At 43.8% G+C, this 17,262-nt stretch overlaps 1 protein-coding gene and 1 non-coding gene across 2 annotated transcripts; both read left to right on the top strand.

Annotated features, from left to right (window-relative positions):
• Positions 1-13,995: 13,995 nt before the first annotated feature.
• Positions 13,996-14,529, top strand: LOC100836824. Its single transcript, XM_003579567.4, has one exon. It carries the CDS (start codon positions 14,105-14,107, stop codon positions 14,312-14,314), a length of 210 nt encoding a protein of 69 aa, XP_003579615.1. The 5' UTR covers positions 13,996-14,104; the 3' UTR covers positions 14,315-14,529.
• A 108-nt stretch (positions 14,530-14,637) lies between these two features.
• Positions 14,638-14,711, top strand: TRNAV-CAC. Its single transcript has one exon. It is a non-coding gene; the product is annotated as a tRNA-Val (tRNA).
• The last annotated feature ends 2,551 nt before the right edge of the window (positions 14,712-17,262 follow it).

The following is a 17,262-nucleotide window of genomic DNA, read 5'->3' as shown; positions in this document are numbered from 1 at the left end:
CGAAAAGCTGGAGGAAGAAGGCTTGGGGCCTAAATGTTTCCACTCAGTGCAGCAGTAAAAGCTTTATAACACTCCGCCGTTTGGTAACGGCCAATTCCGCACCCTACGGGTGCGCAGGGATAATTGCTAATCAAAGGGATAATGCGAAGAGTGGCCTTAACTTTCCTGTTTAAGGGGGAGGTTCCAACGGAAATCTCGCACCCACTACTCCGCCCGTAACGGCGGGGTCACTGGAAGACGAAGAGACGCGGGCCCGAGGCGAATCGGCACCCACGCGTCGGTTGGGGCATAGCCCGACAACCGACCAGGGAAGGGTTTGCCCGGGAACAGTTGTTGCCGGCCCACGCCCAGGGGCTACTGTCGAAACAGTGGCACCCGGGGTGCCACCGTTGCACGACGCATGGGTCGCATCGTTGGGTTCCCGAAAGGATCTCACCCTGGGCGGCAACGTGCAGGCTGCCCGGCAAGCTACCAGTCCGGCAGGGCTAGCGGGGCTTCGGGGAATAATCCTGCCTGGGCACCTCCCTGGAAGGCGCTTGCCGGGAGGAGGCGTTCCCGGGCACAGGTTCCTGCCGCGAGGGCAGGGCCGAGCGAGCAGAGCAGCAGCGCCTAGTGTGCAGTTTCGTCAGGACAAGGAGTGAGGCGCACAGCGCATTTAATGAGCCGACAGGAGGGGCGTTATCCGTCTAGTCGGGCAAACAGTGGCTGCCCAGGGCTAGCTTTTAGGCCTTAGACTCCTAGCCGCGGGGTTGGCGCTCATGCATGCACGCCAGCACACCGAGGAGGAGCTGCCCAAGCTCCTTGCTTGCCACTTATAATCCATGCATCATGGCATCTGTGGTATCCCCCTTGGCTATAAAAGGAGGACCCCCGCCAATGGTCAAAGGGTTCAGTCTTCGGTTCGTTTTTTCCAATCAACTCCTAGTTCTGCACTAGCGATAGCCCAGAATAGTAAGGAGCACTTAGCCGAAAGGAGAGCACCCGGGGACCCTTCCCTGGCAACTTGTAAACACTCGATCTTACGGTAATACGAGCTCAGACAAGCAGGACGTAGGGTTTTACACTGCAAGGTGGCTCGAACCTGGGTAAAAAAGTGTGTGCATGTGCGCTTGTTGTCCTCTTACGCTTTGCATTGGCCTCGCCGGCGATCGCCTGAGCGATCCCCGTAGCCCACTGCCGAACCTAAAAGGGGGTGCCCGCGCATCTTAGGTGTCAGAACCCCGTGCGACGACAGATGCTGAGTTTAACAAGATCAGTAACCTTGTTGATGCCAAGAAGATTTGGGATCTTCTCGCTAAAGTCCATGAAGGGAGAACCACTGTCAAAAATTTTAGAGTTACTCGCCTCATCAGTCAGTTTGACAGACTTGTGCTAGAGCCCAATGAGACTGTTTCTTCACTCCATAATCGCATGAGCAACATTGTGAATGAGCTAAATACTCTTGATGATCACAATATCACTGACTTGATGCAAAACAGAAGGTTTATTCAAACTCTTCCCATGAAGTACAGCACTATCTGTGAATTGATCAAGCATCGGCCAGACTTCAAGGAGTTAACCCCTACCTGGGTGCTTGGAAGAATGTGTCCTATGAGCTTAATCAGGAAGAAAAGAAGATGATCAATGGTCCTGGATCAAGTTCGAAGAAGAACATTGCACTTAAAGCCAAGAAATCATCCAAGAAGATTGTCAGCTCCAGTGAAGAATCTGAAGACTCATCCTCGTCTGATGAAGAATCCAACTGCAGTGATGAGCTTGCTCTATTTGTGAAGAGGTTCAATAAGAAGTTTGGAATAAAGTTTGGAAACAAACTAAAACATCAAGGTGAATCCAGCTCCTCCAAATATCGGAAATCTGCTCATCGGAAGAAATCTGATATGGCCAAAAGAGCTTGTTTCAACTGTGGCAAAAAATGGCACTTCATCGCTGAATGTCCCGATAAAGCTGATGAAGACAAGGAGAAGAAGGGATTCAAGAAACATCCTCACAAAAAGAGCCATGACCGTCACAAGAACAAGGATTGGAATAAGTACTCTGCTCACAAGAAGAAGGGAAAGTATTACTCTAGAGCGCATGTTGGTGAATGAAACTCAGATTCTTCATCGTCTAAAGAATTATCTGATTCTGAGTCTGAAGAGAAGACTTCACTGTTTGACTCTACAGATTCATCATTTGAAGATGCCTCCGGAGACGATCGCAACTCACCATCATGCTTCATGGCAAAATCTTCTAAGGTATCATCTCATAGTGAAGTTGAAGTGAATTCTAGTGATAATGATGAAACTGATAATAAAGAATCTGAACCCATGACATATGAAAAACTTCAGTTCATTGTTGAGAAGCAAGAAGACTTGCTTATCACTGAGATTAAGAAGAGCACCAACATGGCTAATGAACTCAAAAGACTCAAGTCTAAGTTTTGGGCCATGGAAGAGTCTCATAAGGATCTGAAGAAAGTTCATGCTGAAACTAGTCTTAACTATGTTTCGATCAAACTCGAGCATGATAATCTGAAGAACTTTTATGAGGATCTCAAATCTGTGAATCTTGATCTCAATGCTAAGTTAGTCAACTTACCTCAAAATGATGATTCCTCTAAAGTATTTCAAATGCAATTCTTCATTAAACAACATTTCTCAAATCACTATTTCAAATGCTGTGACTCAAACTGATTTTCCTACTTCAATTGATTCACCTGATATTGCTTCTAGCATTACTACTTCTACTGGTGAATCTTGCATTGCTGTCACTAACCATTCATCTAGTGATCTCTCACTGGTTGAAGAAAATGCTAAGTTGAAAAAGCAGATTGAGGCTGGTTTCCTCAAGTGTCACCAAGGGACCGAAACCTTGAACCAAATTCTTGGTCTTCAAATTCCTCGCCGACGCAAGGATGGTATCGGTTTTGAGAGGAAGTACAATGTCAACAGTGATGCTTGGCTCCCTGAGCAATATCCCCCTACAACATTTGTCCAGGGAAGAGGGAAGTATGCTGAGGTTCCTCCATTCGTGGGAATCTGAATCCTCGCAAGGATGCTTCAAAGCGTCCCAATACTTCACGTGCTTACCCGATATTCCATGTTAATAAATCTTACATTCTGAGGATGGGTGAGGATAACAAAATGAGAGCTCATTTCACTGGAACCATAATGCGTGGAGAACATGCAAAACCTCAAATTTGGGTGCCAAAATCTATCATTGCATTTTTCTGTGATGCCTTGTGTTCTTCAAGTTCTACTAACATGCAGGAACCCATGAAGACATAGGTGCCTAAATGAGCCTAACTTTCTTCGTAGGCATATGCATCCGGTGAGAAGAAATTTTTTAGCTCTTTAGAACTTGGTCCTCAACATCATGAGAACATCACTTTTGGTGACAATGGTAAGGGAAAGGTAATTGGTCTCGGAAAAGTTGCTATTTCTAAGGAAAATGACATGTCTATCAGTGAAGTACTTCTTGTTGAATCACTAATCTTCTATCTGTTACTCAACTATGTGATCATGGACTAATCGTTTGCTTCACAAGACCATATGTGTACGTTACTTCAGAAAAGGATAACTCTTTTGTCTTCAGAGGGCGAAGAAAGGGTAATCTCTATCTTGTAAATTTTGAAGACTCCTCATACTCACCCCCTACGTGTCTAGTTGCAAAATCTTCACTAAGATGGCTCTGGCATAGAAGCCTCGGTCATGTGAGCATGAAGAATCTAAAAAAACTTGTCAAGAGTGACCACATCCGAGGCTTGAAAAACATTTCCTTTGAGAAGGATCGTTTATGCAGTGCGTGCCAAGCTGGGAAGCAAATCGGAGCGTCTCATCCCACGAAGAATGTCATGTCTACTTCAAGACCTCTCGAGTTGCTTCACATGGATCTGTTTGGTCCTACAACATACATGAGTATAGGAGGTAACTCATATGGATTTGATTGTTGATAATTATTCACGTTTCACTTGGGTGTTCTTTTTGGATGATAAGAGTACAGTAGTTGAGATCTTCAAGAAGTTTGCACGAAGAGTCCAGAATGAATTTGAAGTAACCATCAAAGGCGTGCGAAGTGACAATGGAACGGAATTCAAGAACCTGATGATGGAAGAATTCCTCGATGAGTTCGGCGTGAAGCATGAGTTCTCTGCACCTCATGTTCCTCAACAAAATGGGGTGGTAGAGAGGAAGAACCGTACGTTTATCGAAATTGCCCGGACTATGCTGAACGAGTACAAGACTCCTGACCGTTTCTGGGCTGAAGCCATCAACATCGCTTGTCATGCTTTAAATCACTTGTATCTTCATCAACTTTTGAAGAAAACTCCATACGAACTCATCTCCAAACGCAAGCCCGATGTGTCATACTTCAGAGTCTTCAGAAGCAAATGTTACATCCTCAACAAGAAGAATAGACGAGCTAAGTTTGATTCTAAATGTGACGAAGGTTTCCTCTAGGGTTATCCCTCGAATGCACATTCTTATCGAGTCTTCAACAACACCACCAAAGTTGTTGAAATTGCATAGGATGTGCAGTTCGATGAAGCTAACGGCTCCTAGGAATAGCAATTGCCAATGTCTGTAGATATGAAGAAATTTCAGGAAATATCCAAAAGATGGCCATTGGTGATATTCGTCCAGAAGAAGTCAAGCAAAGTGAATCCAAAATCAATAATGAAGAAGGCGCTTCACAAGCTGAAGAGCCTAACCAAACCGGAACTTCCACCCCAGCTGAAGAAACTGCTGCTTCAAATGAAGCACAACCTAGCACTGCTGGTGGTGAAATACATCATCCAAAGATCTGCAAAAGAATCCAAAAGGATCATCCTGTCGATCAAATTCTTGGAGACATCAGAAGAGGTACTCAAACTCGCTCACGTGTTTCAAATTTTTGTGAGCACTTCTCTTTTGTGTTTTCAGTTGAGCCAAAGACAACGGATGAAGCATTATCGGATCCGGATTGGGTAATGGCTATGCATGAAGAACTGAACAATTTCAAGAGAAATCAAGTCTGGACCCTTGTGGAAAAGCCAAGGCAAAATGTCATCGGCACCAAGTGAGTCTTCAGAAATAAGCAAGATGAAGACGAAATCGTCGTGAGGAACAAAGCACGTCTTCTTGCACAGGGTTTCACTCAGGTTGAAGGTTTGGATTTCGATGAAACCTATGCCCATGTTGCACGTCTTGAATCCATTAGAATTCTTCTTGCATAATGTAATCATCATGACATAACTTTATATCAAATGGATGTAAAAAGTGCATTCTTAAATGGTGAAATTGAAGAACTTGTTTATGTTGAACAACCTCCTGGTTTTGAAGATGCAGAACATCCTAATCATGTCTGTAAACTTGATAAGGCACTCTACGGCTTGAAGCAAGCACCTCGAGCCTGGTATGAATGCCTCAAAAAATTCTTAGTCAAAAATGATTTCAAAATTGGTAAAATTGATCCAACACTTTTTACAAAGAAAATGAATGATAATCTCTTTGTGTGTCAAATATATGTGGACGATATTGTGTTTGGTTCCACTAACCCTGATTTCAGCGAAGAATTTGGAAAGATGATGACGGAGAAGTTTGAGATGTCCAGGATGGGAGAATTGAAGTTCTTCCTTGGTCTTCAAATCAAGCAAATGAAGAATGGAATCTTCATCTCTCAAACGAAGTACATCAGGGATATGCTGAAGAAATTTGGGATGGAGTCTGCCAAGGAAAATGAAACTCCAATGCCAACAAATGGTCATCTTGACCTCACCACTACTGGTAAACCAGTAGATCAAAAGGTTTTTCGTTTCATGATTGGTTCCTCTTCTGTGTGACAATGAGAGCGCCATAAAGATTGCCAACAATCCCGTCCAACACTCTCACACGAAACACATTGATATTCGACACCATTTCCTCAAAGATCATGTGTCCAAAGGAGAAATTTGCCTAAACCATATGAGGATAGACAAACAACTCGCAGATATCTTCACCAAACCTCTTGACAAAATCAGATTTTGTGAGCTGAGGAGTGAATTAAACATCTTGGATTCCCGGAATATCTCTTGAAGACTTGCATACTTGTGAATACTCTTGTACTCTTGTTTACTTCATCTGCATTGTCTTCAGTATTTCCATTCCTCAGCTTGTGTTATTTGTTCTTCGTTTTTTGTTTGTCTTCGATAGGTTTAGAAGCCTGTTGTTTGCTCTTTTCCTCAAATTCATCTGTGCAGTTGTTCTTCACTGCACTTGCCTCTTACTGTCAGATGAAATGAAACCAAGAACACCTTAGAACCCATCTATCTTATCTATTTCTTGTATGTACACAAAGTCTATTCATCGTAATTTATGTATCATCGTAATCCTTGTCGGTGATGTAAGAATTTTCATTCTTCAAAAATGAGTTTTGTTTTGGTAAAACTGTCAGTCTTCAAAGTTCTGAAGAATATTACTTTAACGGAATCTCCGTTTTAGCCGTACTTTTCACGAATCTTTCCGAACGGCAAAATCTTATTCCTAAGGAAAAATTAACTGTACGGGGAAACCCTAACAGGATTTTTGGGATAAAAAGATCTCGGTAAGATCCTTTCTTTTTCACCTCCCTATATAAGGCCATCTTACCCCCTCTGAAAAATCACCTCCACCCAAATTCTATCGCTCTCTCTCGCCCGGAAGCTCTCGCATCTCCTCCTCACCGGGACATTGCTCCTGCCCGGACGACTGTTCTGGATATCTCTGTCAGCCCCAATCTTCTTCAGCGCCGTCGCTGATCTACATCGATTCGAGTCGGGAATTGCAGGCAAGCGTCGTTTTTCCCTTCTTAGATCGATTCCGCGTAGCAAACATATCTGGATATCTCCGTTTGCTGCAGTAGATTGACTGCTTTCGCCAAGTTAGGGCTTTGCGGTTAGGGTTTTGGTGATTCCTCTATTCTTCACCGCGCTCATCTTAGGTACACCTCAAGTCTTCATTTAATTCCTAAAATTAGATGAATCCTCAACTGTTCTGTAGATTGCTATGTTTGCGTAGAATGATTTACTCTAAATTTCCGAAGCTCTAGCTAAATCAGATCTAGGTTGAAGCTCTCTCGTAGAATTTCTGTTTAAATCTGTGTAGCTGTCTTCATTGAAGAATTGAGTTGTCACTCTTCACAAACGTAGTCAATTTGCTTCAGCTAAAAACTCTTGCCAAAGTTGTTTTGTTTATGAGAATTTGTGTACTTCTCGCCTGTTCTTCGTACCCTCTATTTCACAGGTGTCACCATGTATGATTCAACCCGGTCTAGCAATAACTCAAAGAGAGAGGCTCAATATATGTTTGACTCAACACCTGAACCCTCACCGCCTGCGTCTCCGCATGTCAATATTGAAGACTCAGATGAAGAAATCGAGAAACCTGTTCCTTTGAGAGTGACACCCTCTCCCGGAGTAAGATTGAAGTACGCTATCAACTCCCCACGACCTGGTGAAGTACTGCCTAGTTGTGGAAAGAAAGTGGTGACGAAGCCTAAGGTTGAGAAGAAGGAAAAGGCCAAGAGATTCAAGGATGTGCCTCCTCCCACTGCAGAAGAAATCTTCGTTTTCTATTTCTCAGAAGACGACGTTGAAGGGGAGACCAAGATGAAGAGAAAGCACCGTCTCCAGCACATAATTCGCAAGCACTCACATGTGCTCGCAGCTGAGATCTGAAGAAGAACCAAGGAAGCAGAGAATGCCAACATGTATTTTTCTGCTTCCAAGCTGGGACACTTCAAGATTGTCCGCAAGGATGGAGGACCTCACCGTGAGGAATTCAACAAGAAAGCTCTGAAGATTATCAGAGACATAAATTATGTTGACATCTCCAAGAAGCCCAAGTCCAAGAAGGCTTCTAGGCTCAGAGGTTCTTCATTGCCTCCTCAAGTGCCTCGCAACAAGCCTAGTGAATAATCTAAGGGCAAGGCGAAGATGCCAGAGAAGAGGAAGGGCTCTGAAGATTCAGAGAAACAGTTCAAGAAGGATCTGGAGAAAGCCAAGAGAGCCTCAGCTGTTGGACCCGGTTCTTCATCGAAAGATGTTGCGGATGCTACCGCCATGGCTTCTGGAGAGATTCCCTATCCTCCTCAAGTCGTCAATATCGACCCCGTTCTTCTTGCTGCCTTTGAGGAAGGATCGCTCCCAGATCACCTCATGAGCCATGTTGAAGGGTTGATTGTTGCCAAGGCTCAGGCTGAAGAATGGTAGCAGAACCGAAGTATTTGTGTTGCCAGAAGGTTAGAAGAAGAAGAACGTGCTGAGAAGGAACGTGTCGAGAAAGAGAAGGCAGAAGCTGCCGTAAAGAGAAAAGAAGAGAAGAAAGTTGCTAAATTGCAGAAGAAGAAAGCTGAGAAGGAAGCTGAGGAGAAGAAAAGGGCTGACCTCATCGCTCTGAAGAAAGAAAAGGAAATCGCTTTGAAGACTCAGGCTGAGCTTGAGAAGAAGAAGAAGAAGAAGGCTCTGCTCGCTGAGCAAATGAAGCAAGCAGCCGAGAGGATGAAGTCTGATAAAGCCAAGAGCGATGCTAGGAAGAAAGCCGCCAACGAGAAATCTCCTAAAGAACAAGGCGGAAATAAAGAGGTTGACAAAGAGAAGACTGAATAAGAGAAAACGAGAGATGCCACTCGTGAGATCCGTCACGAGATCGATCTCAAGGCCAGAAATGACTCAGCAGCCCCCTCGGACACTGAAGAAAGTCAGGATTTACCAGTGCCAGTAGTACCGAAGAAAATCACCATGACTCGCAAGGCGTCAGAGATTGCAGAAGTGAAGAAGACTGCCAAGGAGTTTGGTTTGAGAATCAAAGTTCCTGCTGGAAGAAGTCCTAACACTTCATCGTCTGTGGTAGATCCTCGGAAGAAGAAAGCTATTGACACCCCTGTGCTAGATACATCCAATGTCAAGCTTACTTCACTCCTTGAGGAACAGGAACAAGCTGCTTTGTCACCAACAATACTGTCTGAGCAAACCGCTCAACAGGAAGAAGGAGATTAGGTGTTGGGCAGAACAAGGAAGAGCTCGCTCGTCCTGAAGAACCCCCCACCAGCAGCTCGTTGCCTCAGATAGAGTCTGTGGATGCCTCTGCTGAAGAATGCAGAACCTGTGACTTCGAAGCTGAAGCCACCCGTGACCTCAACGTCAGGATGCAGAGACTGACGCAGATGCCCCCGCCGCAAGTCCGTGTGAAGAAAGTTGTGACGAAGAATGTCGCACCGTCCGAACCGTCCAACCCAAGCTCCTCAAGTGATGAGGAGGAAGAAGAGAAGAAGGAAGAAGAGAAGGAAGAAAAGGAAAAGGAAGCCGCGCAAGAGTCTAATGATCTGATGGAGATTGACCGTCTGCCGGAAGATCTGTTGAAGACTGCGCCAAAGAAGAAACGATCTGGAGTGGCAAAGGATCGTGAGGACAGGAGACTCTCTCGGATGCTCGTGAGATCTCAAGCTATGTCTGAGGACAACCAAGAGTTACTGTCTCTGAAGCCCAAAATGCCAATCTCCTCTGACCGTGAGAAACTATACTTCAAAGCCCTGAAGAATGCTGAGCTTCACCTTGTGAGGCTGAACAATGGGCTGAAGTACAACGAGGACAGATTAGCTGAACACCCGAGATTCTGGTCTTTTGAGCAGCAGGATTATTATGCGCAGATTCTTTTGCCCAGGACACACTTGGAAAGATGAAGTATCTTAATGATGATTGGTTTGCTTACAATCGTCAGAGTGGTGTCATGCCTGCAGCCAATGCGCTTAATGATTTGAATCTGTTGAAGTTTGTTGAAACCTGCCAGAGTTGGAACGACGAACTGATTCTTCAGTTCTATGCTACATTTGGCAGAAGGTCTGTAAGTTTGAAGACAACTCCAAAGGCTATAACATTTACTGAATGACTGATGGAGATAGGCATAGTTGCACCTCTCGGCACTTCAAAGAGTTTCTTGGTCTTGCTGAGTTTGATGGCCAGCCCAAGATTCATGTAGAACAGGTTGCCTCAGATGAAGACATCGCCATTCTTTATGAAGAAAGATTCTCAGGCGCCTTTGGAGGACTTTCTGGGTTGAAATCTGAAATGAAAATCCTCAATGACATTCTCTGTTTCACTCTCTCTCCCAAGTAAGGCAGCTCAAGTGAAATTGCCGGTTTCACCGCAATCTGCTGCTTGTAGTCTTCAAGGGCGAGAAGAAGGATTTCGGAGATTACATTCTTCAGACGATAACTCATGCCTCTGCCGACTGAGTGCGTGCACTGCCTTATGCACCTCAGATCATGAAGATCATTTTGTAGTTGTCTGAGAAACGCTTTGAGTTGGAACATCAGCACAAGTACTTTTCGTTGAAGCCTCAAGACCTAGAGCCGTCTGTGCTTCCTCATACCTCAGTGTCTGATCGCCCGTCAAAGGAGTCTTCACAGCCAGTTCCGTCGCAACCGCAGTTGAAGCAATCACTTCATCCATCTGATTCTCAGTTTGAGACCAGCTTCGGCACGGATGGTTCTTTGAAGAATCTGGTAGTGAAGCTCTCCCAGAAGATTGACGATCAGCAAGTTTGGCTCGAAAAGCAGGCAGCTCTTCTGAAGAATCAAGAGATGTTGATCAAGAAGCTGATATCCCGCGAAGACAAGACTAGTGTCATGCTTCAAGATTCCCTCGCCAAGCACTACCCAGATGTCCTGAAGCCTGAAGACAGTGAAGCTACTCCAAACCAATAGTCTTCAACCTTTTTGGCGTCTTGATGCCAAAGGGGGAGAAGGCGTCAGGGGGAGGGTTTCATGTTTATTTGACTCAGGGGGAGTTTGCTTTTTATCTGGTTCTTCGTTCTTCGTCATTTTAAAACTTTACGTCCTATCCGTCCGTGGTTTGAAACTTTTGAAGTACAATTAATATTGCCTCTTGCATGAGGATTCTGCAATGCCTGTAATAGATTTAATCTTCATGCATTTTCGTTCCTCATGCATGCATGTTTACTTCAATACTTGTTTGGTGCTGCATCTGTTTATTTCAATTTATGAGCATGCATGAATTCTTATTATTGTTGCTCTAACCTTGTACACAATGCACACCCATGTTTCTGAAGAATACGAAGATTTCCTCACACTCCTAAAGCTCTTTGCACTTGCATTCAAAAGCGATCTTAAATAGTGCATATCTTCAGGGGGAGTCTTCATATAACTCAGAAGCTAAGACCTTCACACTTATTTTTCCCATCTTTGAAGCTTTAACGAGTGTTGTCATCAAACACCAAAAAGGGGGAGATTGAAAGGGAAACTTTGCCCCTGTATGGGTTTTGATGAATGATGACAACATGGTTGAGGAACTAATGAGTTACATGGAGTGTTTTAGGTTTTAGTTCCTTAGAAGAGTTGGTTTAACCAGCATCGACGACCCCTAAAAATTGAAGTGCAGGTACTAGCTTGAAGTATGAAAAACTCAGTGAAGAACGGTAAATAATGTGAAGCGTATCTTTCTTCATAGGTCTTTCCGTAGCTTTTTCCTTCACTTGAGTATAGGAACGCCGTACTATTAAGGGGGTTTTGAAGTGTGGAGCTGGTTCAGGTGAATCCTATTCTTCATGTTCAGCGTAGGCGAAAACCATTTTCTATGTGAGTGTTTTCTCGTCGGAGTGAAGAATGAAGCATTTCAGACTTCACAGAAACTTACGCGTAAAGTCTTCACTTTGATTTCAAATGTGTTTGAAAAACTTTGTCGCTTTACGTTTTGACCACGTAATCCAACCGTTGTGAGACAAAGAGATAAAGTGTGAGCTGGAGTCTCGGGGATCACTTTATCCAACGGGTCACAACGGCTAGATTGGTCGTGGCCAAGGCTATATAAGACGACCCACCCCGAACGGGTTCGGTGGTGATCCCCAAAGAGTTGTTTTGAAGAACACCTGAGAAAACCCTTAGAGCTGAACTGAACGTGAAGAATGGGATCCCCTCGCTAGCCGAGCACTTGAAGCTTGTTACTCTGGGTGATTGGCATCACCTAGATGGCTAGGAGTCAGTGTTGAAGAATAATCGAAGCTTGTGATTCGCCATCAACCAGTCTGTGAAGGTTCGGAGATCACCTCAAGATCTACCACGAGTAACTGGGCGAGACTTTGGTCTTAACTCAGGAGAATTTGGTGGACTTGTATGTCCATGAGTTTTGTGTGACTCAGCCCCTCAACGGAGATGTAGGATTGTGCCAACAATCTGAACTTGTCTTCACTACTGCTTAAATTGTTCTTACTGTTCTCGTCAATTCCCTGTGTCTTTGTGTTCTAGTGATATCGTTCCTCAATCTCATATTTTCTGTTGAAGTACAATTGTTTTTACTATTCTTGTCTTCACTACTACTGCTTAAATTGTTTGTCTTTCTTCATTTGCTGCAACTCTAAAACTTGCTGAGTATAATCTCTATTGTTGAAGTATTGTGACTGTCTTCAGTCTTCAGTCTTCATTTTTGAAAAAAACTTAAAACTGGTCACATTCACCCCCGTGACGTACTCGATCTTTCACTTATGTAGACGCCAATGACGCTAGGGATTGGGGTCGTCGTGATTCGACCCCATTGCTGTTGTTGGTATATAGTTGCTTGAAGCGTTTCGCTGTAGAGATATCGCGCCTGTTTATTTTGCTGTGTAGTTCGTGTTGACCGTAGCTTCATTTTGTCCCTTGCCCACTCTTGTGTGTTTGCTGAAGTTCATAAATTTTAACTTGCTATAACCATACTATATTTTTGTCTTCATAAATTGCCTTACCTGGTCTCTAATATCTTGCTGAGCTTCGAGGATTCCCATGTCTGCTTCTGTTCCATTGTAGTCTGCCGAGAGAAATCATTTTGAATTAATAAAGGAGTTAATAAATCACTTTTGTTTTATAAATTTTTTTTTGCTTTACCTGGTTCATAAGATCTTGTTTAGCTTCAAAGGTTCTACTATCTGGCTGCATCTGAATGTAACCCTCTAGATAAAATGATCATGAATATAGTCATTTTAAAAAACAAGTATGTATGGCTGAGCTTATAGTCTACTTATTATCATCATTTTTTCGTCTTCAGTTTATCATTACTATTCAGTTACTTCAGTTTATTTGCCAACAAGTCTCACTTACTTCCTACGTCCCAAATTAACCGACGGACGGAATATATGTTTGTTTATCATTCTTCACTCTATCGATTCGACAAGTCTCGCTAGCATGTTTTTATGAATGTACAGGCCACCATCTTTTGTTGAGCTAAACAGTAGAAGCATTTACTCTCTCCGTTGCATAATTCTTGTCGAAATATTACATGTATCTAGACACATTTTAGGAATAGATACATCGATTTTTAATCAAATTTGAGACAAGAATTATGAAACGGAGAAAGTATAATACACACATCTGGTTTAAGTGTATAAAAAATAGCCTATTGTTTCCCAGAGTAAAAGCCAACTGCAGCAACTACCACATCACAGTGTTCAGATCTTAAATACTCCCTCCGATCATGAATTATCCTGAATTTTTGTTGTTGTTATAGCTCAAACAACAACAATTTAATCAGATTTGAACTAAAACAACCATTCAGGACATGAGAAAGTACCTCAACGGTTCAGCCTTGTGGGCTGCTTGCTCGAAGTCACGTGGATGTTGTCTCGAAGTCCCCACCTCGCACCACGACGAGTGCAGTGCGAGACATCACAGCTGATCCAACGGCCCCCGGTTTCTTTGAAGCAGCGTGTCTCCACGACGACCGTTCGTTCTTTCTCGGAGGCGGGACCCACTGTGACGCCCCCTTTTGGTTCCTTTCATCCGCGCCTTTGCCCAAGCCACGCAAAGCAAAGCAAACGCACAAACGTTTTCTGAACGGGACGGAACGGATCCCTTTGCCCCCGCCGAGGCACCAAGAGCACCCAAAACCCCGCCAATGACATGCGGGCCCCAAGCCCACATACCGTACGATTCTCAAGCGGCGCGGTAGGCCTGAGCTGGAGGCCACCCACACGCTTTCCCCAACTCTGCTTTGCTAGCTGGAGCGGCCCTACGCATTAATTGCGTGACTCCTCCTCCCCCTTCTGCACTTCAACACCCGGCATCCAGGAGAGAGTTCCAGAGAACCCCAGAAGCAGCAGTTCAAATTTGGGGGTTTCTGGAGGAGAGGAGAGGGAGGGGGGAAATGGCGGACTGGGGCCCTGTGATCGTGGCGACGGTGCTGTTCGTGCTGCTGACGCCGGGGCTGCTGTGCACGCTGCCGGGGCGCGGGCGGGTGGCGGAGTTCGGCAGCATGCACACCACCGGCCTCGCCATCCTCGTCCACGCCGTCCTCTACTTCGCGCTCGCCACCATCTTCCTCATCGCCATCGGCGTCCATGTCTACACCGGCTGATTAAGCCAGCCGCTTGTTCCTTCCGTGACTTCCGTCCTCACCCATCGATCCGAGCTTCAGTACTATTCCACCCAACTAGATTCGTTGAACAAAGAGCGAGAGATCCGGCCGCGTGCCATGCTATGTATGGTTTTCTTGATGCTTATTGCCTTTGTGGGATCAATGGATTGAAACTTTTATTGATTAGTAATCGATCGTTTCCTTGGTTTCCTTTCCGTTTGGCGTGTGTTCTATTGGAGCCTGAAGGAATAATTTTGGTGCCACTTCCCAGAGATAGTTAACGAAGAGACAAAATTGTACAGAATTATGATCAGTCAAGAGATGTCAGGGTGGTGTAGTTGGTTATCACGTTAGTCTCACACACTAAAGGTCCCCAGTTCGAACCTGAGCTTAGACAAATCTGGATTTTACTTTTTTAAAACTAAACAACTGAATTTACACTGCAAGAAATCCTGTGATTGCGAAGGACAAATAATAATATTGCAGTACATGTTTTTTGAGAGGGTGTTTTTTTTATAAGGCTGGTCAGTAACATGCATATGTTAGTAATCTATGTTAGTATTTAAATAGTTGGTAGTAACATATTTGTGGTAACATAGAAGCTTCATTTATTAATTTTATAGACTCATTGTATTTTGGGAAGTGTGATGTGATGGTAAGATATCAAGTTACCCCAATTCTCTCTTTTCTCATTAATAACATGACACATAATCAAAAATGCATAGTTGGCACTTTAGTTATCATCTTTGTTACTCCCACTATGACTAGTCTAAAGACAGATTTAAGTCTAGAACTTGGGATAACTTCAGCTCCCAAGGCCGAACGATTTAGCGCCTCCTCACTAAGTCAGTTCTTTTTCTATCCCTCGACTCGACTTGATGATCTAGGAACACATACACCCCTTACAAATCTCACAAATCTCCGAACAGAGATTTTAAATTTTATAAATTATAAAAAACAATCTAACCATAGTCTCAATCTAAATCTAAAGTCATCCTTCTTAGGCTCCTGGTGGTATTGCGGTGGATTATCATAATCCCATTTTTTCATCCGCTTTTCACTATTTTGATGTTTGGCTAACGGGTTTTTTTTTACTTTCGTGTGTATTTTTTCACATCAGATTATAAAATAAGTTCAGCGCAGCACAGTTCAGCAGTACCAAAACTGAACTTCAGTCTACGAAAGATAAACACAGGCTGCGTTCTAAGGCGGTGAAAGCTCCTCCAACCTCCCAACGTATCAAACTGGAGAGTAATGGAGGGATTAATTCTGCTTGCATAGTACTCTCATTCCTTCTCCATTTTTGTCTACTCTGATTCGTCACCTTGCCTAAGCATGTTGGGAATTATTCATAGCTCTTGATGGCTCTGCTTTTGCTCTTCAGATATGAATGTGCTTTGCATTCGTTGTCACTGGTCATTCTAATTTGTCAGGTCAAAATTACAGCTTATTAAATGTTATAGTATCTTCGAGCAAGAAAGTTGCCTTAGAAAAGGAGAGAGGAGGCGACAACGGATGTGAAGAGAAGGAGATGAGAAGCCTCAAGGTTTTTTTTTTTTTTGAGCAGTGAGAAGCCTCAAGGTGGGGAGTGAGGAGTGAACACATGTTATGGCCCATGAGGGCACCTGACCTTACTTGATTTTTTTTTACCCAGTAGCATAGGGCCCATGTTGCAAGAAAAATGTCCCAATTGGTCCATGTATATGTGCACACTAAGCCCATTTATACATTGTGCCCTCTCTGGAAAAACAAACGGGATCTGCCTTTGTGTGGAGGAAAGAGAACGCAGGTGATGGAGAAACTTTTGTGCATGCGTAACATCCGCTTAAATATAAAAACATTGTGGAAAAATAACCTTGTTGTAAAAGAAGGTATCAATTTAGTTGCGCAGTAAGACCCACGTACCCTTCTAGTCAAGTATGAACATGCGTTCTCTTTCAAGGAAAGCTTGTGATTTCAAGGAATGAATGTTAAATACTATTGCTGCACAAAAGGAAGAAACACTTTGTTTTTTGCTCATAATGCTGTATGAGCTATGGCAGGTCAGAAATGACGTCTCTCGCTGTGAACCAATGAAGAATCAAATGATATACTAGCTAGCAAGAAGGGTGTGTCATCTTGTTGAGGAATGGGGAAGCCTTCAGCAGTGGACATCAGATAAGCTTGTAAAGCCAAATGAAAAATGGGCATGTCCACCCAGGGGCTGATTTAAAGCTAATGCAGATCGTGCGCTCCTTGCGAGTACAGGCACTGGAGGTGCAGGTACTGTTTTAACGCGAGATGACGGGGGTTTCGTGGCTGCAAGATGTGCCGGTCTTTAACAAGTTGCTGATCCACTTTGGGCAGAATTATTTGCAGCGCATTTGGCTGTGGAGCTGGCGATTCAGCAGGGTTTAAGTTCTATACAGGTTGAGCTTGACTGTGCGGAGGCAGTTAAGAAATCGGTTTTGCTATTGCTAAATGCTAAGTCCCTTGTTTTTTAATTAGAGATCAGTCAACATGTTAACCATCAGATCTTAATCAAACGATAGCAAGTGAGAGATGAGAGAGTGGGAATGTCCCTCGTATCTTAATCCAACTGCTCTGAAACATCGATTGATATTTAAGGCTCATTTCTTAAAAAACAGACGACTTAAAAATAGCCACAGCCATAAGAAATTGACGAGCCATAGGATGGATAGGTCTATGTACAGGCCTTTTGTTCAAGAGATTAAGTCGTTGGCTAGGAGTTCTGGTAATGTTCAGTTTGTGTGGTGTCGTAGAACAGCCAGGAGTTCTGGTAATGTTCAGTTTGTGTGGTGTCGTAGAACAGCCACTGTATGTGCGCACGTACTAGCAAAAGCTGGGTGTAATGCTGTTGAGTCTGAGTAGGCTGGATTTGCCACCGATCTGGTTGGAGCAATTACTGTGTAAAGACATGCTGTAATCTGTGTGAATGAAATCCCAGC

The sequence above is a fragment of the Brachypodium distachyon genome, chromosome 5 (genome assembly GCF_000005505.3).
Source record: "Brachypodium distachyon strain Bd21 chromosome 5, Brachypodium_distachyon_v3.0, whole genome shotgun sequence".
NCBI classification, from domain to species: domain Eukaryota; kingdom Viridiplantae; phylum Streptophyta; class Magnoliopsida; order Poales; family Poaceae; genus Brachypodium; species Brachypodium distachyon.
The sequence above is the reverse complement of the archived record's forward strand: the minus strand, read 5'-3'. Positions and strand labels throughout refer to the sequence as shown.

Bases quoted from the DNA above. Each gene is read 5' to 3' on its own strand.
- LOC100836824 (XM_003579567.4), top strand. From the start codon at position 14,105: ATGGCGGACTGGGGCCCTGTGATCGTGGCGACGGTGCTGTTCGTGCTG.